Consider the following 24,675-nt stretch of genomic DNA (forward strand, 5'->3'; position numbering starts at 1 on the left):
CAATGTCTGCAGTAGCAGAAATCTTCGGGGTGATTTACAGCATTTATTTAGGATTTTCGTTAAATAATAATTATAATATGTGATACATATTGTATCTGTTCTGTATTGAAGTCGGCTCTGTATACCGATTTGCGGTCTTCGCCATTCATTTTCTCTTGAAGTTCTGTATCGAAGTCATATATAAAAATCACTACTTCCCTATTTGAAAAAAATGAAGTAGGTTTCGAAACGGCGGATCCCAGATGGCGTACAAATATTTTGGAGCAGCAGAAGGGTAGTTTTAATTCAATGTAAGAATGTCCTTGTAAAAGGAATATCAAGCCGTTTCTCCAACTCTGTATAATGCATGATTAAGAAAATTCTTTCACCTCTACTGATGGATTTTAATACCAATCTATTACACAGACGAACATTACATTAGCATCAATGCATTTGTCAGATTTCGCGACAGACCGGGACAGTTTGGTCGATTGTCGCTGACCCACTTTTTGCCTCCGCTTTGTCGCCGTCTTGTATTTATTTACCCTGCTACCAGGTATTAAGTATTTCGACTCTCATTGTTTATTGTGTGGTTCGGGTAAAGGCATTGATGAACAACATCAGTCGTCTTTCAATTACATTTATTACCTAACATATTTCATTCAACTTAGTATACATTCCACTGATGTTCCTAATACTGAAACTCATCAGTATTGATAAACACTATTGATTTTTTGTTGTAGACTGCGCCAAGAGCTGAACGGAGGCGCCTGGTGTCCCAAGGCACAGATCAGCAGTGAGGTGCGGGAGTTCCTGGAGGTGGACTTGGGCCGAGACCACCTGGTCACGTGGACCGAAACTCAGGGTCGCTTCGGCAACGGCCAAGGTCAGGAGTATGCCGAGGCTTTCCTCGTCGAGTACTGGCGAGCCATGCTTGGCCGGTGGACCGTCTACCGTAACAGCGAGGGCAAGAAGGTTAGTCTACATCTCCCACTTAAAAATTAATCAAAACAAATAATTGTTATCTTGCCAAAGACAATAGAAAAATCAAATCACGTACAACAAACAAATTAGAAACCAGAAAATATAATAGAATCTCATACAAAAAATAAAATTATTGGTCATGTTTGAAATTCTGTTACATCGAATCTTCACTGTAATCAATCCGGTTATTTATTCAATTACTTGTTCCAAATTTACAACATTAAAACATTCTATTTCAAATAATATTTCTCGAATTAAGACTTCATCGCAATGATTCCTGATTGAAATTTAGACAAGAATTTGCTAACTCACTCTACGATAAATTTAGGGCCTCGTTCAGTTTATCTGGTCAATCTTTCCGAGCTTAATAAAATAATTTTGGCACTCACCATGGAATCGAAAATTTAACAGCACTCACAATCACTCACGTTTACATTTTAACTACTATTTTCCAGACTACGTGATTCCAATTTATACAAAATAGAGATAATAATATTTTCCATCTAAATAGGCCGAAGCCCAATTTAGAGGCCGATACTTGTTCCATGGCTACATCTTCTCGCGGTGACGACTCGATTAGAACTGCCGCTCTTCCACTCAAATTTTCCAATTTTCAAGAAAACACGTGGAGCGCCCGGCCTATTTTTAGGTTAAAACGTCGTGGAGTCCTCGGTTCAAATACATTTCCAAATACGTTTGCATTAGTTTCATTACGAGATCCAAGCCAGTACTATGGGAATGCTAGAAGACTGCAATAATTTGGATGGATAAGAAGCAAGTTGGCAAATCTTTTATGGCAACACAAAATTCAGGTGCTTACTTTGTGCATGAATAATGAAAAGTGGGTAATTATGGGTAAAATTGCCTGAAATGCATCAAATGTTTTTCTGTGTAATTTTATTATTGATCAAAACCTTAATCCTAAAATCCTAAAGTCCTCGTTGTCCTTGGTTAATATATAATGAATAATAATTAGCGCGTTGTGCTTCGTTGCACCTCTGCTCACTATAGCAGCCCAGTCACTGTTACCAACTTCATTTTGATTTTGCTGCACTGTTGCTCCATATAACCTACTAAGTATTTTGCGTTGCCATGTTGCAAATCTGGAGTGCAGAAAAATTTTTCCCGCACTAGAGCGGAAAAGTGATTCTTTGCGTTCTGTAATCAGTGCAGCAATGGCCAATTTTCAACGTAACTGTAGGAAAAGTATTGAACAATTCATCAAAAATCTGTTGTACACAAGGTTACAAAGTAGAAGAGCTTTGCTTTCATCGTAGAATTCACATTTATCAGAATTGCTGGTAGAATCTTGAATTTGGTCAACGATTGTAAAATCCATATTTATTAAAATCGCTGGTAGAATCTTGAAGGTTGAGTCAACAATCTATTGTTCGTTCATTCACGATAAAATGGAATAAGTATTTCTGTAGAATGACTTGGCATTATAAAAGGTGTCATTTTTGAAATCCGATTTTATTGTTCCAGAAGATAGGTTTGGAACAAATCATATACAATTCATCAATTCCATTCTCATTGAACTTTAGTTGCGATTATAAATATATTATAAGTAGTTATTACGATTATGATCATATCGTGATTATGAGCATGATCTCGAGAGAGTTTCTGAACTACGATATCAGCATCAATACTAGTACAGCAAGTTCTCAAACAACTTGAATAATATAGGGCATACACGTGACGGTAATAATGGTGTAATCTACATTCATTCACTTATAATTAATGGAATGATGGGGTGGCGGCCTTTTGCCCTTCACCCTTCTCCATTCTATCTCCAGCCGGGAATTACGCAGTGAATTGTTTAAAGGAAGTTGGCGGTGAGTAAATAGTGAGAAAGTTCAGAACTGTTGAAGTCGACTCGAGGAGGCTGCATGCTCAGGAATGCTCTCTGTTTCGATTTGTGCTAGGGTAACGGAATTCCGCAAATTTCTTAGAAATACAGCCGAGAGAAATGGGCTGAAGTGGGCACAAAGAAGCTGGTGCTTGACCAGAAACACAAAATGGAATGGAAAACATCATTAGGGGGACAAGACCGCTAAAAGAGCACTCACACTGTCACAAGGGTCTTTGTGAGTTGGTGGCATGTACCAGGCAGGATACACGTTTCTTCGAATTTACCACCACGTGATTTAACTCCTATTCATTTATTATTCTAAATTTTGCAAGAAAGCACTGAATGGGAGTGAAAAACTAAGAATACTATGAATTATATCATCTCTCTAGTAGTCCATATCCTATTATTGAATAAATTTATTGACAGTGGATAATATCAAGGGGAATGATATAATATTCTAGAGTTGAAGCTGCAAAATCATTGAAAAAAACCTAGCTCAAATGAAAAATATACATACATGCAAATAGCCACAAAATATTGTGGTACTCATGTGAGAATATATTTCTGACTCTAAGTGCCGGTTGCACAAAAGCCAGTTCAATTTCAATCTTGATTAATTCCACTGGAACCAATCAGAGAAGCTGTCTTCTCGAAAAGGCCTCCTCTGATTGGTTCTCGTGAAATTAATCACGTTTAAAATTGAACCAGCTTTTGTGCAACCGGGTCTTGGAGTTTGTGTTCCTGGTTTAGTGTTTGAGGTGCAACATCATCAAGGTGCGTACAGTTTATTGTGCACCACGAGCGCGTGTTTTTCGTTTTTCTCAGTTGATTCTGATAGAATCCAACAAGCTCTCAAGCAACCAGAGTCTAGTGATCGGTTCTAGCACAGTGATGAATCGTAATATATGAATCATATCTGACAACTAAAGTCGACACCTAACATGATGGAAGACTGATATTTGACTGTGGTCAGACCAGAAGAGCAGAAAAATAATGCTTGTTCTTAACAAAGAATAGAAAAATATGGATAAAAGCAGTTTCAAAGCTCTAAAGCTCATGAGAACAAAATTCAAAAATAAAATTTTGGAGACATAACTTATCTTGTTTCTCATATTATGTCGGTTTGTCTCTATGTGTTTCATGCTCCTGGACTCTTGCTCCAGCTCTATGTTCGTTTAGTTCAACCCCAACCTTATAAGATGCTTGTTTGATATTCAAATAAGACTAGTGCGCCTAGCCACGATATATTTGAACCGGATTGGAGAGTGGACTGGAGAATATGATGGAGATTTCCCGTTCTCCAAAGATTTCTGTAGAACTCAGATATCTCAAAAACTTCCTCAGTACAATACTGAGCAATTTAATGACATTATAATATTCCAAAGTGTTATATGAAAAGTCTCGACTGCGGAGTTCATTACAGGATGAATGAACATTTGAAGCTATAACTTCAGGATGTTCTGAACAAAGAAGGGGATTGTTGGAATAGACAGGAGCACTGGGGAACACCACCTAACTTGGCTAACAAAAACAATAGCAGAAGCGTTACTGTTGCCACAAAACAACAACATCTATACATAACAATAAAGTTGAGAGACTCATTTGAATAATCGATTACTGTCCGCAGCAAGAGAGGGTGCATTGGGAGCTGCTGCTTCTGGGAATAGCCCACAGTTTGCAACTCCAAACAAGAAAGTCAGGTGTAACTCTCTTAGGGATGATGTCTCAGTGTAACCTGCAGTTACTCCTCAACTGTCCAAAATAGTTTCATCAATGACCAAAAGCATAGAGAAACGATATCCCATGGTATAGGGCGTTTATGTCACAACTTTTACTGTTATCCCAAGCCGATAGTTCACGTAGTTCTTTTCTATGACGCTAGTAGTCTCTCAAATTGTGCCGTTCATACACTATCACACCTACAAAATAGTAAAAATTGACAATAATCGACAGTAATCGACTTGAGATAACAGTAAAAGATAAGTTTTTGAAGAGGAATGGATTTCATGTTGCTTTCAAGACCAAACCGATTTTAAATAGTCTATTTAGCTGGAGTAAAGACAAAATTGATATTTGGGATAAAAGCGGGGTGTACAAACTTAAATGTGATGATTGTAATGCTTGTTACGTGGGTCAGACTGGTAGAAGTTTCAAAAGTAGAATTAAAGAACACATCAGAGATTGTAATAAACAAAATGGGGAATCTAACTTTGCAGAACATTTGATAACAAATAATCACAAGTTCACAGTTAAGGAGAATGTTGAGTTTCTGCATGTTAATAACAAAGGCAGATCTTTGAATATTCTAGAGGCTTTAGAAATAACAAGAGTAATTAAGGAAAATCCCCAGTATAGTTTAAATGACCAGATTCATTCACAACACTACGAATTTAGTTTTATCATAAACATGTAAGCATACTTTAGTCAATAGTTTTCCCATTTACATATTTGTTTTATTATCTTTCACATTTGTTTTCTTGGTTCTTATTTTGTACTAAAAAGTAAATTTTATTATCATGGCGATTGTTGCTTAAGCCGCCATTTTGTCACACCGTTGAAGGGGAGGAGACTGTCTAGCTAGGCCAATGGCAGGCGTTCATGCCCTCGACCAATAGCAGTACTCGCCTACTAGTATAAATTCTGCTGCTCTTGTATTTAGTTTTAGTTTATCAGAGATTGACAATGGTGTAATAACCGAAACCGGTCTTTCTAATTATCAATAAATCAATGGTTTTTTGACAATTTCTTAGTCTTTTTCATTCAATATGAATAATCACCACAATATCAACTTCTCAACTACACAAAAGTAATAACAGTAAAAGTTGCGACATAAATTCCCTATACCATGGGATATCTACTTACGCTATTGTTTCTCTATGCCAATAGCATCAAGTTGATGATAAGATGGCTTATTTCTGTAAGGGCTTACTTCTGTAAGGATTGTGTGGAGTTAGATAGAGAGGCAAGTCTTACAAAGCGTTTTTGTGACGTTTTCAGACGAGTCGACATGATAAGAAGCTCTTTGATTGGCTGATTATCAGCTGTTTTCCGATCGCCAACTCAATCAGCAAATCGTGGAGCTTCTTGCCCTGCTGATTCGTTTTAAAATGTCTGAAAAACGCTTGTGTGTTCTGGTCCTTGATATTGGCGAAATACAATTCTATCATTATTATACTAACTTCTTTGATTCCATATGAAAGTGGGCCTACTAGCAATAACTAGTTTCCAAGCAATACTATACTCCGTACAAAATAACTTTTGACTTGGAGGAATATGCGGCGCAGAGAAATGGAGAGAGATCAGCCAATCACTGTGATGGATATAGTCATTGGTAGAAGCGTAGTTGCCAATTCGTCGATTAGAGTCAGTCGACTGAAGGCTTTCAGAGAGGGATCTCCGTAAGTTTAACATGAGCGCTTGAATACTCACTAGAATTAGAGAATGGTGGCCGGTTCAGAAAGGTAACATCACCGCCGTTGTATCTCTACCTCTGTAAGCCTCCTATGCTATGCATGTTCCTCCCAAGTCAGAGGTCATTTTGTACGGAGTATAGTCTATAGTATGGGTATCTGGGTCTATACTACTTGTTGACTTAGTGTTCGATTCTAAGCAATACTATAGTCCATACTATAGGCTACTTGAAAGTTATAGCACTTTCATGCGCCCATCAGTGATGACTCGGCTAAATTTTCTGGGACCTCAAGCATTGTAACCTAACTTTTCTCGTCAGGTTAGGGTTTCAAAGTTTGTGAAGAAGCGTAACCAAACTTACCCGTACTGTGAGGATGGAGGTATAGCGTAGGCAGCAAGATTTATCTTTCCGATGGCAGATTAATTGCTTCCTACTGGAAAAATGGGACAGCACAAATTGATTTATCCCCCTCGGCTTCTTATTTTTCTTGCGAGCACCGCCGTTTAACTTCCAGATGAATGTTTGCTTACTTAGAACTTCCTAACAGCCCTAGCGCAGCCTTCACTAATTTCTGTCTGTTTCCTATGCAAATAATTCACAATCAGTTCTTTTTTTCCATGAAAATCTCAGGTGTTGAGCTATTCCTTCATCTACTTGGAGCCTATTTATACAATTTCAATCCCTATTGAATGCAAACTACACATTGAGATCTCGAAAGTTCCATCTTTCTATATTAGCGTGCAGACGTATGCGCCACGAAAACCTGCATTTCACTGATCAGCTGATACTTATTTGGCTGTATCTTCCTGTTTCTGTACAAATTCATCATATCTCCAATATGTATGAATTATTTATGAATTGTGATGATATTATTGTGATTTTATGTACTTGTAAAACAATGATTATGTGTTTTTTATGACCAGACCTATCTTACTGTTCCTGTACAAATACAAATATAATAATCATAGAATCAGCTGATGGAGAGAGAAATGCGCGTGTTAGTGGAATGAGTCTGTACACACCTATAGAAAGTCATCTTTCATTCCTCTCTACTATTTGCAAAATAAAGAAACCATCATGAAGTTGAAAAAAACATAAATCGCAATCACTAAACTCAATCTACGAGAGTCTAAACTGATAAAATATTGAAATTGATTAATTAATATTGTCGAAATCACTGATTGATTGATTCAATACTTGTCTCGGTTGCTACAACAACTCCATAAGATTTAATCTTAGATTTGAGAGTTTAAACTGATTTATTGAACAAACGAACTATTTCCAATGATCACGACTTGATCGAACCAAAACCACTCATCTTCTAAAACAGTTCGATATACTTGTCTCGGTTGTTACAACAACGCTATCAATCTGTAATAAGTTGGATCCTCAAACATTGAGCAAGAGAATAAAAAATGTAATAGTGTGGACTCAGCCCTACGATTGAGTATTAGCTGTTAACCAATATAAAGATTCAGCTCTACTATCATTGGCCGAGAATGTCTAGTTTCGGCCAATAGCAGTTGAGCTCATCCTTCTTAGGTCGACCGCTGGTGGCTAATTGCCGAGCTTATTGTTATTCACTCCCACTATGATATTGCGCTGCACAATGTTAAATCTTTCAGTTTACTTGGGATTAATGATGTTGTAACTGAACCTATTATCTTGAATTGTTTTAATAAATCAGTGTCTTTGACTATAGGTTACAAAATCGTTTTCATTCAATTTCCACCACATAATTATATTACAATATCTCCGATATCTACAACAACATTACCTTAACAACAATTCTGAAAATTAATGGAACCACTCGTATTTTTGGTTCGAGTATTACAATCATTGAATTGGATTGTAGATCCAAAAACCTCTAGCATAGAGAAACGATAGCATTTAGTAGATATCCCATGGTAAAGGGCGTTTATGTCGCAACTTTTACTGTTATCCCAAGCCGATAGTTCACGTAATTCTTTCCCATGCAGCTGTGTGACGCTGGTAGTCTCTCAAATTGTGCCGTTCATACACTCTCACCCCAACAAAACAGTAAAAATTGACAATAATCGACAGTAATTGGCTTGAGATAACAGTAAAAGTTGCGACATAAATTCCCTATACCATGGGATATCTACTTACGCTATTGTTTCTCTATGCCTCTAGTCATAGCGTGGCAAGGTTAATTGTAATTGAAACTTGATTCAGATGAATATTTCAGTTGTGTGTGACTTTGGATGTGTTTAGTCATAGCTTGGCAAGGTTAATAATTGTAATTGAAACTTTATTTTGATAAATATTTCAATTGAGGGTGGCTGTGGATGTGTTTCGCTCCAGTCTGCGAACTAGATTTCCTTCAGCGAACAATACTGTATTCAATGATTTTTAAAGATCAATTATGATTATTTTCTCTTGTGTATTATTTTGTCATTGAATGAGATTTGATGAATTTGATTTGAATCTCATACACTTGAGTCTCATTGTAATTGAAAACCGCTCACTTGAAACATAACACAGTTTACAACAAGCAGAGACCATAGTTATCAAAATTTGGATTTCCACTGTACTTGAAACATATCACAGTTCACAACAAGTGGAGGCTAAAGTGATCAAGAATATGAATTTCATGAGCATGATAGGTCAAATGTAAGTTTACCTAGAACAGTGTGACTGAGTGGAAGCGAGCCACCCTCGAGACAGCCCTTGTTCTCCTGACAGGAAGAATGATGCTTCATCCTCTATTCCATCTTCACTGTTAGCAGAAGATGCATCACTGCCATCTTTCTTCTCCACTTTCTCTCTTACTCACCCTCTCTCTCACTCTCTCTCACATTCTCTCACTCTCTCTTACATTCTCTCACTCTCACCTTGATGCTTATTGCACATCACTCGCTCTCTCTGATACACCCTCTTTCTCAATCACTTACTCTATCTCTCTCTAATCTGATCATTTTCCCTCTCTCTCTTTCACTCTTTCTCTCTCACTTCAAGCCACATAAATAAGGAGCTAACGTACCTGTAGTAGTCTTACACGTGCTTCTGGTTTTCTGAGGTGGTTCCCCGTTGTTATCTCCTCGCAACTCTTTAATTCTTACCCCAACCAATTTCTCCCCACCTCAACTTATTTGTTTCCCATTAGTGTCGCATGCGACTGGAAACTTGAGGAAGTCGAGTTGTGTTTGATCCTCGCTGGTGCGTCATAGAGTTCATCTCACGGTGAATCGATCAAAACTGGAAATGAATGTTTGGATGTCTCCAAAACTGGAAGTGGATATTTTAGGTTTTAAATAGTATTGGGGCTTGGAGGTTAACACAGAAAAGACACAATATATGCAGTTCGGAGGCACAGGACAGGATATTGAAACTGAAAATGGATTGATTAGAAATGTTAAGGAGTACAAGTACCTCGGCGTTGTTATTAGTGATGATGGAAGGGATGGAGTGGATATCATGGGGAAGATAAGGAAGGGAAAAAATATGATAAGAGCACTACATCCAATCCTATGGGATAAAAACATAACCAAAAAATACAAAAAAAATATTTACCAGGCAATGATTGAGCCAGTCATGACGTATGGGTCAGAAGTGTGGTGTGTGGACAAATTAACTACTCAAAAACTTCTTTCAGCGGAAATGATGTACTGGAGGAGGAGTTTAGGATTGACGTTGCTGGAGCGAATCAGGAATGATATAATAAGAGAGAGAATGAGCGCAAAAAACACAATAATGGATGTCATTGGAGAGAAACAATTGAAATGGTATGGACACCTGCGCAGAATGAATGAAGGAAGACTTCCTTTGCAAGTATGGAATTGGGTACCAGCGAACAGAAATAGGCGTGGAAGACCGCGAAAGAAATGGGTATCCAATGTCCACATTGAAATAGAGAGTAGAGGTCTCTTTGAAGGAGACTGGATAGATAAGGAAAGATGGCGATTGGGGTGCGAGAAGCGACACAACTGAAGTTGCAAAAACTCGCTATATATATATATATATATATATATATATATATATATATATATATATATACAGTATATATAAATAGAATTACCTCTTCTATTTCACAAGTCAGTATGTGTTAGTTTACAATGAAGATCACTCATAATGGAGTAATGCTTTTTTATTATTATTAAACGAAAATCCAAATAAAATGCTGAAATTCACCCTGAAGACTTCTGTTACTGCTAATATTGACAACAGAGTAAATAGCTAGATGGAAATTAGATGAGCGCTACTGTTCAAAATTTTAAATTTTTCTGAATTAAAAAAAAAAAATGGAATAGTAGCGCTCATCGATGCTAATGCTAACCGAATTTGTCATACTTATGAAACACGAGGTAAAAATACAGGATTATTCCAGTTCCTTATCCATAGACTGACTCTTCTCGAAAAGGAACCGTATTATTCAGGACTCAAGTGTTTTAATTACATTCCAGAGGATATAAGGCTGTGTAGCAGCTATAAGTTTTGTATCAAATATATAATTAGGACACTGGTAGAGGCTTGTCCTTATACCATTGATGAGTGTTTTAGAGCATTCATGTGACTCTATACAGAAATGACATGTTGTATGTCACTTGAGCACTGCTCAGAATTTGTGGCTTCACACAACAAAAATGAAATAATAAAAATCGAATTTCCATCTAGCTGTTTACCCTGTTGTCAATATTAGCAGTAGCAGAAGTCTTCGGGGTGAATTACAGCATTCAATTTGGATCTTCGTTTCATAACAACAATTAATTCATTGGCATTTGAATAATTGCAATATCTCAGTAATTTTCATGTGTGTGATGCTTTTTTATTACATGAAACGATATTGTTATCCAGCTCCATTCTAGTTGGAGAAAACCTACATCTGTATGTTTGTGAAAATTTTCCCATCAAGACGCTAAATGAGAGTTAATTATCACAGGATGATCTATTAATCATAAATGTTACTAACTTACGTTGTATTGAATGACTTGGGTCATGGCAAATTCACCTTAAAACCATTTAAAATAATATGAAAAACCCAATTAAATGCTGTAAATCACTCCGAAGACTTCTATTTCTACAAATATTGACACCAGGGTAAACAGCTAGATGGAAATTTGATGAGCGCTACTATACAAATATTATTTGTCATTAATAATTATTTGTAGACGAAAGGATGAAAGGCAATTCCAATGATAAGACTGAAATGATTTGGGAAACATTAAAAATAATATTGCACTATATGCATGGGAAGAGGCGGTGAGTGCTTCAGAATGAATTAATAAAAAAAATTTGCTTCTTCAAAAAAAGACAAGAGCTTGGAATTAGAGATAGTCATTAACTGAAGTACAACGTTTCCCTGGCTGGTAAACTTTTAACATTAGCTACAAGTGCAGAAGACTGAATCATCCATTCCAATAAAAGTTAATGAATAAAATTGGAGAAAGAATCTGGTCAGGACATATCATATTGCTACTCAAAAATTGATAATCAATTTTCTTTCTGCTTTTGTACAGGTTTTACTGTGGATAGTGACATAACACGTTAACAGAGAAAATACACATTCAATGAAACAGCGAAAATATTATTATACTCGTGGAAAAACAAGAAATAGCAAAACTAATTTCGTCTGCAGAGGACATGACTGCAGGCAGACTGTGGCACAATATTCTGACGAACGCTAAATGCCATGAAAACAATTTTCTTTTTAAATAAAGGCTCAGCTTGCTCTGCGGGGGATTCTATTTTATAATTGCTTTCAGAGGGTATGGTAAAAGGTGAATCTGCTCTCTTTTAGTCTTGACAGAGAATTAGCCACGGAAAAACTTTGTTCTTGATTGTTCAGAAAATGAGAGAGTACGTTTTATCAATTCGTGGAACTCAATCATTCTCTCTCTCCACGAAATACCTCTCTTGTACATCGTTTTCAAACTACAGTATTCTGTACAATAATGCCAGGAATCAATCAAATTGATCTAGTTTCTATTCATTCGTGCTGAGATAGTTTTTGTCTATTACATTGAATCTTCTCTCAGCTATGAAGAGAATGAATCATCTCTCAACGCGGTAATCTTTGGTACTGAGAATATTTCCATGGCTGAATTTAGCAATGTGGCGCCCCTAGGCACAATATATTTTCCGCCCCGACTCTAGTTATTAGTTTTTAGTTATTAGAGTGACTCCTCTAGGATATATTTATTTCAAAAACCTATAGCATGCCCATTCTACCGACAGATAAAACATTTATCATGACGTAAATTCATAACTATTGTAATGTTTGTAGAGAATGTACAGAAATAACTAACGAATTGAATTGATAAAAACAATATAAAACTTGTAGTACCCTTTCATTAAAAAATTTCAAAAATTCTAGAACATTCTTATGACTAGTTTCGACCTACTTTGGTCATTTTCAAGTTGAAATGACCCAAGTATGTCGAAGCTAGTCGTTGAAATGTTTTAAAATGTTTTAATAAAAGTAGTACCGTTTTATTGTTTTATAGTTTTATATTGTTTTTATCAATTTGAAAAGAGTGGATCATATAAGTGGAGTGATTTTATCTAACGAATAAAATAAATAACCAACTCTAGAAATAACTAACGAGAACTGCCTCAATATACCAAAAAATAGTATGGAAGTAAAGTGGATATGTCAATGTAAGCCAATCCCCAAATTCAATCCCATTGGACGATGATCAGCTGCTTATTTCCTATTGGTTGTAAGTTGTGAAGGTGAAATGGTGACTATTCAACTCATTGACCAATCACACAGCTCCTTGGTTTTTGTGACATGGTCACAAAAGCCACAGCCACACCTACAGTGCTATATTTTCGTATTCGATCCTGAATTATTACGTCCTATATCATAGGAAAAATGATAAGCTGTACTTTATTTGGGAAGCTCCAACGTATCAATATGATAGGTTGATTTCAGAGAGTAATTATATTATGATTGTAGTATTTTGTACAATAAATAAATACTCTGATTTTAGAGAGACGATAGATTGCTAGCTATTATACCTTTATGAATTTTCACATGAATTTACATGCCTGCACATCATTCCAAAATAAGTTGCACAAGCATAAATTTCATAAAATTTCCCACTTTGGAACTAGACTTTTCATTTCATGAATATTGAGGAAACCAGAAATAATATTTCAAAATTCTTCGTCGAAAAATAAACAGTGTGAGTGCGCCCCCACAAAGGATCCATGTTGAATGTTTCATTGAAGAATGCTTTGTTACGGGGAAATATTGATATTCCAAGTTTGATAGCAGCGAAAAATTCAGTCAGTTTGCTTTCATATCCCATTCTTTGTCATAAATGCGCGTGTTTTCATTCAACATATAGCAGCCTTATTGTCTTTCTGGTTTTATCATTTTAGCGGTTCTTTTTTGTCTGTCTCATGGAAGCTAAATTCCGAGGCATTATGATGCTAAATATGTGGCTGATTCTGCTCAGGCTTCTCATTGTTTGGGTGTTTGCTATGATATTAACTGGTGGTGTTTATGGTGATCAGCTAAATTTGAGAAGATAGGATAACTGACAAGTTTGTTATCCCCTATTCTGATCGGATCGGGCATTTCAGTATTCAGATCGAATATTACTATTTGTTGCTCACTTTCAATGTTCTCTAAACTATTCTAATGGTTTTTCAGTTCTAGAAAATGATGGAAAATCACAGAATCAAGAGTTTATTCCGTAGAACAAATACTAGAAGCCAATTGGGATGAAATATCAATAATAATTATGCTTATGATAGCTCAGACAAGTACCTTACTACTTGAGTTGTATCAATATAAGCTACCTGCATGAAATGCAGACGAATAATACTGTAATTACATCCACAATTATTATGAAACACGTCAGAACGCACTGTTACATAGAAGTCAATGCAACTTACAACCAACCCGTAATAGTTTTCATGAAAAAATATAAAACTTATTGCCAACGGAAGTCAGAGCATTGATTTGAATATGAGGAATTTTAAAAAAATTATGAAAGATATGTTGTGTGAGCTTGGAGTCTAAGGTATCAAAGAGTTCGTAGAATGTTTGACACTAGATAAAGCATCTATAGACATATAGAATATTACTGTCGTTGTCCTGTTTTTTATTATTTTTAATTTGTTGTTATTATCATTATTGTTGCTGTGTTAAAAAATCTGGTGTGGTGCACTCACACAACTTTCCTTGCCGTTGTGAAAATTGATTAACTGACGCTATTGTTCCCGCGCATCTCAAGTCTACTTTTCTAAGATCTGAGCCAGCTGGTGACAGGACAATAGCGCTGCAGACACACGAAGTCTGCTATCTCTTCATAGTGGATGATTTAATAGAATCAACAGTTGCCAACAGTTTGCAATTGAATAATATTATTTTCTCGAATTTCGAGCTTATTTTCAATTTTAGGTGAGAATGCTACTGAACATTAATTGTAGAGATCTTTATGCTCAATTGTTTCCATTTGAAATTTTCTGTTTAAAGTGTATCTGAAGCCTCATAATTGGGAATCTAAAATCAAACTTTGCATAGATGGTGCAGTGCTCCTGAAATTTTTACAGATATGAGACTTGTGGCAGTTGATAGAGCTTATCAATGACTTTTCTATGTATGGATTTGATCAAAATCGTTTCCGAGAAAATCGCGAAGAACCCTGTTTTTGACAACATTTCCGCCATTTTAGCCGCCATCTTGAATTGCATTTGATCGAAAATGTTCGTGTCGGATTCTTATAGTGTAAGGACCTTAAGTTCCAAATTTCAAGTAATTCCGTTAATATTGGGAGATGAGATATCGTGTACACACACACACATACACACACACACACACACACACACAACACACACACACACACACACACACACACACACACACACACCACACACACACACACAACACACACAACACACACACACACACACACACACACACACACACACACACACACACACACACACACACACACACCACACACACACACACACACACCACACACACACACAACACACACACACACACACACACACACACACACACACACACACACACCACACACACACACACACACACACACACACACACACACACACACACACACCACACACCACACACACACACACACACACACACACACACACACCACACACAACACACACACACACACACACACACACACACACACACACACCACACACACACACACACACACACCACACACACACACACACACATACATACATACAGACCAATACCCAAAAACCACTTTTTTGGACTCAGGGGACCTTGAAACGTATAGAAATTTATAAATTAGGATACCTTAATTTTTTTCGGAAAGCAATACTTTCCTTACCTATGGTAATAGGGCAAGGAAAGTAAAAAAACGTTACTATACTTATTCATGTATTGATGAATGAAGAATGTTGTACTTGACCTTGCTATACAATTTTTGTGTAATGACAATAAACAATTTTGATTTGATTCGATTTGAAGACTTGTATCTGTGGTTCGTGTCTGTATTTCTACTTTGTACTTCTGATACAGTACAAATTACCAATGTATTTTTGTGGTGTAATATCCTGTTATGTCTGAATGCGAGAGAACTTGTTCTAAACTGAAGTCATTTTCGTATAGTATAATGGTCTTGAAGGAATACAGATAGTAATATAATACGAATGGGATTAACATGAACAAGGCTGATAGCGAATAACTATTCTATAACTATGTTCAGTCCAGTTAGCTACAAATTTTGGGTAGAGAAGTGATTTCCTCTTGAATATATTTGAACTTGAACAAGGAAAAAACTATAGTTAACTGATTAAAAAACAATAAATATTTCACTCGGTCATGATAAGAGGATAGAGCAACCACATGAACAATCCCAACTTTTTTTTGACTCATTAATCTTTCGACCTTAATCAATATTTAGACCTATAAGGAGGTCTACGTTGTAATAACAGTGGAGAAAGATTGGAGGAAAACGTTGCCGATCCTCTGTTTTGCCAATGCCTTCTATAGACGATAGCTGATTCAGGTTTATTGATGTAATATTAACGGTTCATTCTTGTTTAAAATAATCAATCATATTCCATTAAGCAAGACATTATATTTTTCAATAATTGCATAATAAAGATGAAATATTTTGTTAATTTTGCAACAGAGCAAAGCGGGAAAGAGATAGCGCTATCCGCTCTGTTGAATGTTGGACAAGAATAGCAATACCATTGCTAATCAAACACTGCCATTATAACGTGGACCTCACTATAGTTTTTGAACTATTCGACCTTAATCAATTACCAAACTTCCTGTTCACAAATATGTGAAATTCCATTGGTTTTTCTGGCTAGAAAGTCTGGTTCCCGAGAATCAGGTGGAATTCTCGCTATACTAACCACTTAAAAATATATTTCATGCATAAGCAAATACCGCCCGGTTATCTTGTTTATGTTTGTCAGCATGGAAGTGCAATCAAATAGTCGTGTTCGGCCCAAATCCGCAGCAATATAGCTATATATCAAGTCATATAGCAATACATTCAGGTATATTCATCTACACAGCAATATAGCAATATATCCAGCCATATAGCAATGCATCTAGTGATATATACACCAATATAGCAATATATCCAGTGATATATCCACCAATACAGCAATATAGCGATATATCCAGCAATCCAGCAATAACAGTCACATACTGAAGCGACTAAAAACAAACAGATGCTATTAATACTGTGCAGTAGCATACCAACCCTACCACACCCACAGGTGCATGTATATGTGCGATCTTTGAAACGAGAAAGTCCGGTAACTAATGGCGACCTATTGGTATTGATTAATATTGTCAGGTCAAAGGCTGCAGACAAGCTGCTAGGGTTGCAGGCATTCAGAATTAGCCCCGCACAATAATTGAAATAACATCATTATTTAGAGAGCTGTAGCAGTAGGTGTTATATGGTTCTCGGTTGTTCTGGGTTGAGTTTGTTTACACATAATTCCAAATTGATTAGTGTGAGATATTTTGGAACTCCAAAGAGCTCAAATTCAATTATTACATTCCAATTGATTGTAAATTGAATTCAAGTAATTAATATCGGAATGTTCTAGATCCTGTAAGAGTCGAAATCATCATCGAGGAGCTTTTTTCTTATCATAATATTCAAATGTGATTCATTTATTTTATAAAATACTATAATCATAATACAATTATGATTGGATTACATATACAATTGCAGGAAAAACTAGGCTGATCCTGTACTATTTTTCACAAAAAAAATTGATAAAATATTAATGATGTCCAAAAGATAAGGTAATGTAATCACACACTGCTTCGTCACTTAATTTTCGGTCCAGGAATGAATATTCAAGGTTTAGATTCAGAGAACAAAACTTATGATAATTACTGTCAATCTTTTCCTCAATTGATCAATTCCTATTCCAGTTGTCATTGATGAAAAATACAGTCTCTCAGATTATTTTGTGATATGATTCTTTGAAAACAATCAAAAGGGTTATGAATTGGGTTGTGACTGATGGAAAATAATAATTCAACTAATTGAACGGAAAAAATACGAAGTGTGCTAACTGTTTATACATTTTAAACCGATCTCCTGGTGACAAATGATTTTTGTCGGAGAAGGTTTAGTTGTTGAAATTGTGCTAGACCCTGAGATCTGCGGATTTTTATCTGATCAATAATGTGATCCTAATTCTAGTGGTTTGAGGGTCTTGGAATTAAAAACATAGATATGCGGTTGACTGACTGCTCTTATAGTAATGAGAATAATATAGAGAATATAACAAAATACATCTTTACATGGATAATCTAATAATCAATCTGTCTTTAAGAGACCGAATACACATGTCTTTAAGAGACCAAATACTCATGTCTTTAAGAGACCAAATACAATATGTCTTTAAGAGACCAAATTTACGGGGCACATCTGATATTGTAGTGGGGGTATCAAGTACTCATCTAAGATCTGTCGTCCTCGAGTCCGGTGTCCAAAGGGTGATGGATGAGGATGAAGGGTGATGGCCTCCAGGCATCGGGCTAGTGGCGTCAGATCGAAGATCGTCTTTCAGCCCCGCACGGCGAGGTCAGATGTCCGATATCACCGGCCATCTCGGTCGGCGAATTCGTAAGCCCTCGTTTGACAGCAAGGCATATTTACAGCACGATCCTCGAATGAGTATTCAAGAATACACACACACACACAAAAAAAACCATTAAATGGGTTTTCGACTGTCACTAATCCATAGCCTACAATAATAATAAAGTGCAGCAGTCAACCGCTCTGAATGGAAATTAACTATGCCTTTTTTGCTGCGTCATGCTCTTGAGACAAAGCCTTGCGGCTAATAATTTCACCATCTTCTCAAATCCTTGATCTGTCCATACAATAATAATAATATAACAGTTGATTCGTGAATTTTTAGGTGAAATTTCAAGCTCTGTCAGACATTATTTTCGAAATATGCACGAACTGCCATTCAACTGTTTAATTATCAAATCACGCCGCCGGCAAACCGACTCAAAATATCAAATATTCAACAAATCCAAACTTCGCTTTAAAATCTGACATTCAATAACTTTCCACTGGATGAAAATGAGTTTCTGTCCTATAAATAGATGGGTCGAGTCTGAATATTAGGGGATCAGGCCGTAATTAACAGCGAATGTGGAGTTTTATCTGACTTGAACCACTCAGCTCCCAGTATAAGCGCACAGCGGTTGAAAAGTTCTATTATTCATGCGAAATTCACAGACTGGAATTTTCAAATATAGGCAATGTCAGTCCACGTCACATTGCCTACCTAATGTTGCGTTGGAAATGCTCCTATCAAAACAGGAAATTGTTTTTGAAAGCATGTCATGAAACTTTTAATTGATATCTTTCAGCTTATTTCATTGAAAATCAATTACAGTTATTCTTTTCCGTGATTGGGGGAAATACAGAGTTTATTTTTGGTTTGGGTGAATTATTTTCCCCTTGAATCGTTGAAATTTAATTACCGCATCCCCATATTATTTGCTAGTGGCATATAACACTGGAACCCGTTTTTCTCATGAATTTCTCTTCATAAATTATGGAATTATCATGGAATATTGAGCTATATAATATAAGTGTATGTAATGATGATAATATGGGAGAAAACAACAATTACAATGCGTAGGATAGTTGATTTTCAACACTCATAGAGTCTAGATTAATTGGGGAGTCTTCCAATCATCGATTCTTGAACAGAAATAGGAGTGGACTACCTGGAAATTTTTTTCAAGGTTATTTGATAAAAAATATTTATATGTAGTATGAAAAATATATAGAACAAGTAAAAAATTTCAACTATCTTGGTAATGATGTAACATATGATACAGATATTGATGTATACAATAAAATTTCAAAGTTTCAGAAGATATGTGGCACTATACATAGAAACCTCAAAAATAAAACAAGACTGGAAATCAGTGTGCCGGGCACTCTCTTTAATTCAGGCCTTTTCCCAAGTTATAATAGTAAATTTAATACGCAATAGACTAGAGCCATTATTGTAAGTGAGTTAGCGAAATAAATTATTTTCTCTCTCTATTATGAACGGCCATGACTTCGAGTTTCCCATGATAGATATTTAAAAATTGTGGCTCCGAGTCGTCGAGGAATGTAGATTATGGAATTATCTCTAAAACTTAGCCTTCTTGTCGCGACATAAAATGCGATAAGTTGGAAAACAGCAAGCATTGAAATTATAACAAACTACCGATTTTGCAGTTACTATTTGGTCCAAAGGCTGTAGAAGCCACGCGACGATTGGTCAAATTGATTCCATTCGCCCAATAGGAGACCTGTTTCTAAATACAGTAGTGGGGATTCCCCAGCCGCGCAAGACCAGATTACGTTTCGGAGGACACTTTGCTAGGAGCACTACGAGAGTAAAGATGTAGTCACTATGTTTCCCCCTTTTTGGGCAGGTTTATAAGTTTATTTCAGTAGTTAATGTAGGAGCAAGTTTATTTTTTATTAAAGTTTAAATTTTCTAGTAGTGCCATGTCCTGAAAGGTTTAATTGTGTTTCTTCATCATGTACGAATAATTGTTTCTTCAAATAACCGCTAAGGTACGTAAACTAAGGTTAAAATATAATTTGGGGAATTTTATTAAGTGAAACTTCAATCAAAAGATTTTATCAACAAAGCCTGTTATTTTTCAAGTTAATAATATTGATTGAGAATAATCCTTTTGATTTTATTAGTGATGGAAGATACTTATAATTTTTTCTACAGAAGTATAGAAAGTTTTCAGTTACGTTACATTTGAGTTATTGTTTCTGGAAATATATTATCGTAGAGTATTGCTGAAAGTCAGGAAGATAGCCTTTAAATTGGAATAAAAATTTTAAGATTATGTTCATATTGAGTTTATGACATTTTATAATTTTATATTTTTCAGACTCTGTTTTCTTATGTCATTAAGGCTTTCGAATGATTTATTAAATTTTTCCTACAGTTACCATCTAATTAATATGAAATGTGGTTGACTATGGGTAGAATGATGGCTGAAATCCATCAAATGTTTGTCTGTATAATTTTGTTATTAATAACAACTTTAATTTATTTTAAACTTGATAATCCAATTGAAAATTAATAATCGATAATTTATTCAAACTGAAAATCAAATTGAGCCAATTAATTTGGAAATTTGAATAATTTTGAGTAAATCTTAATTTCTAAATAATTTTCCAACCAATCAATTTATGAATAAAAAAATATTACTTGAAATAATTAATAATATTCAAAATGTATAATTCAATGAGTTCTCATTTCCATTTATTTGAAAATCAGAAAAATATAGATAGAACAAATTCGCATTCAAAATACACGCCAAAAATGTTAACAGCTGATTGAGATGGCTGCAAGTATTAAGAGTACGCAAAGTAATACTTTGCGCACTAGTGCGGAAAAGTGATGATCACTTTTCAAGGTAACTGTAGGGAAAAAATCAATTTTCATCACTTAAAATTTCAAGACTTTATTTTTTCACTGTTTAAAGTACACAGATAATCTCATAGTCCTCAGGAATTAATTTTCATTTGAGTAGAGATACGATATCAACCACCACTGATAGAAGTGTAAACCTTCCATTTAATCAATACCATCAAATTGCTTCAGTTTTGATACTGAAATTTCAAAACTATGCTCTTTCGCCGTTGATAATTACAAGATTTCATTTGAGTAGAGACACATCAATCACCACTAATAGAAGTGAGATTCGTAGGTGTAAACGTCGAATCAGCATGCAGCGATTCTGTTTCCTTCCTTATTGCACAGCTGGCTGCCACCAGACAGAACAAAGATAGAACAATGACAGACAGAGACAGAACAATGGCCGTCTTAATGAAGGCGGTCTGCTGACTTGGAATGAGGTTTAGGTGGGAGACAAATTGGCACGAGTTGGCCGAATCTCTCACTCGGCGAGTGATTGTCCTCGGTCACCGGACTCGACCTCAACCGACTCGTCCCGACTTGGTCCAGCGACCCCTGATGGGGACAATCTGTTGATGGGAATTCATTATTCGTCGCTAATCTCTTCACGCCGACGCACATTCGGTAATAATTGATTGATGATCAGAGACTTGTTTCATTTGAGTCTGGGAGTCTTTTGAGAAGGTAACATTTTGTATTGGAGTAACTTTCGCAATGGATGATTGGGGACGCGCCCTACTCAATCACACGAGCAGTCGCGTGTTGTATTTTGTACAACATCCAATTTACCAAGAGTTATGTACTCTGTTTACTGTCAGAACATATTAATTAATTGTATAATTACGTTTCCCATCTTTTTGGATTATTTTACGCCTATGAACATTTGGATGATTACCATTGCATAGCCCAATAAAGGTAAATCAAACAAAGCCATCAATTCTGTGTTATTGGTTCGTTTACAGTCCCCTTATATAGTCTTCTCCCATCTTATGCACTGTCGCGACTAAATGGCACCCAAAGACTGAACCATTGCTCGGTTGATACTGCAACTCAGTGGAGTGATGGGGAAAAGTTTTGGAATGCATAGGTGATTCATTCACTGACACCACTCCATTCAATAGTTTTGTGCAACAAAAAAACTGACACTGTTGTTCTTTTACAACAGCGCGTCTGCCGGACAGTTGATTGGGTTATTTAGAAAAAGCTAACGTGCATTGGAATATCAATGATTGTTTCATGAAATTTGAAAAAACTTGTTACTTGGATACATCTTAGACTACGAGCCTTGCTTCATAAGAATAAATAATATTGGGAATCGGAATCAGATTATGTTAACAACATACAAGACGATGGATGATTGTGAAAGGTTGCACAAAGATGGATGAATTCCGCAATGATGACATTGAAAATGAGTTGAAAATATCATCATTAACTGCACAACTTCAAATAAACAGATTGAACTGGAAAAACCATGGAGAACGAATGCCAGGAATCCCAAAAGCTGTCATGAAATATAGACCCTATGGTAGAAAAGATATTTGCAGACCTCTAAAAAGATGATAAGATAAATAGTTATATCCTTTGAATCCTGGAAAGAAGAAGACAATGGCCAACCAAAAGTGACAAGAATTTATTTGTGAGAATAGTGAGTACCGTTCAAGTATGTGATTGAAAAAATTCTCTCTCCAATCGTTATATTTGTTGGAGAATTGAATCAAAATGTTTGTCAACCCAGTTACTCTGTTACTGCTGCGTTTACACTAAAGTTATTAACAAAATGTTAGGAACTTATAGATTCTATCAGATTGAACGGAACGGAACTTGACAAACACATGTGTTCATCATGTGTATGATAAGTTATGTTCAATCTTATAGAATCTATAAGGATGAAGTTATTAACATTTTGTTAATAACTTTGGTGTCAAACCAGCTTAAGAAATATCTTCTGTGATGAAAAGTACAGTGACAGTATTATGTTTATTTGAGAAGTTTATGAAGAAACAGGAAGGATTTCTAAAGCTTATAAGATAACTGAAATCTCCAGCTCTTGAGAGCTTTATCAACATTGAGTTATAATCGTCTTCATTTTTTAAGAGAATTCTTCAATTGTTTGAGCTTGATACTCAAGTGAAACTCCATATTTTTAATATTTATTTTCATTCAATTATTGTTCATAAATCCTCCATTACTAGTTTAGTTGCTGCATGAATAGTATAACATTTTATTTCAATCTCCTGAAAATGGGATTTTCACACTTGAAAAAATCAATATATATGTAATCATAATCTTCTCTTTGTCTGTGTACAGTTTTCTAACTGTGGCTAAATTTATAAGTTGACTGAGATATTGATGAATAGTTTTTCATCATGTTGAATGCATTCCAATGATCATAGAAATATTCTTGACTCAGCTATTTGAATGAATACTGGAGTTTTTTTAAGCTCTCTGGAAGCTAATGAATGAATTTCTCAAGATATTCCATACTGCACTATTCTTATCTTTATATTGATTAAGTTTGATGCAGATCAAAATTCATAGCTTTAACTTTTATCTGTAAAGCACTGGTGGTAGATTTAACTGCCGATAAAAAATGCCAATTAAGTGTGAGGTTTCAAAACTTTTCCAATTATGCGAGTCATAAACCAAACTACAGTCAGATCCACTTCAAATTGTCACCATGGGTTGAATGAGAAGCATTGGTGCTATTCACCAGAAATTATGACAGTATGAAGTGGATTTCATTCAAGGATTTAACGGTTCTGATGCCTAGTTCTAAATTCCAGCTTATAACTACTTTCTGAATGCATTGTAACTTTACTGTCATAAAAACGGGATGTCACAGTATTTTATCCCCTAGCAAAGTAAACTCAAACATCGGAATAATGTTGAAATGCCATCAACCCTGTACTTTCAAACGGCCAACTGTGAAATTAATATTTAACAGCGTCAGCTCTAATTAAAATCTATGAACAATGAGCTCAGAGAACTTTGAATTTTAGGCTTCAACTTTCCGTTTTAGTAGACCTCTTCTTAAATTTTGTAAGCTCATGTTGAGTGGAATAATGTAGGCCTATACTCATCTTGAAACTAGGGTAAACACTGATACCATCATCATGACAATAACTTAATGTTCATTACAAATTATTACAAGGTGTCTCAGATTAAGGTATATAGTATTTTGAATTTCATGACCACCCAATACAATATTAAAGAATTATCTAGTGAGACTTTCCTCATTAATGTGAGAAAATGTTGATGCTTAACTCAATAATTAAGAACGTCTCAAATCTTATCAAATTTAATGAGGAACTGTACTTTCTCTTTGTTCTCATATGAGAGAGAATATCTTTTCTTTCTTAAGAGTTTAGAGCCCATTTTCTTTGATTGATTGACTTGTTTTAGATTGAATTTGATGATGCTTCTCGAGGACTACTGTCACAGACTCCTTAAATACTTGATCATAAAATTATTTGGACTTTTTTGTCCATTCATTAACATTTGATAGTTATTG

General features: G+C 35.5%; 1 protein-coding gene across 1 annotated transcript in view; it reads left to right on the top strand.

Annotated features, from left to right (window-relative positions):
• LOC111059055 (discoidin domain-containing receptor 2) overlaps positions 1-24,675 on the top strand; it is a 454,362-nt gene that overhangs the window by 316,398 nt on the left and 113,289 nt on the right. The window contains exon 4 of the mRNA XM_039431495.1: positions 723-954. Coding sequence (XP_039287429.1) covers positions 723-954 — 232 coding nt within the window. The remainder of the gene's footprint in view (positions 1-722; positions 955-24,675) is intronic.

This window comes from Nilaparvata lugens, chromosome 6, assembly GCF_014356525.2.
Source record: "Nilaparvata lugens isolate BPH chromosome 6, ASM1435652v1, whole genome shotgun sequence".
NCBI classification, from domain to species: domain Eukaryota; kingdom Metazoa; phylum Arthropoda; class Insecta; order Hemiptera; family Delphacidae; genus Nilaparvata; species Nilaparvata lugens.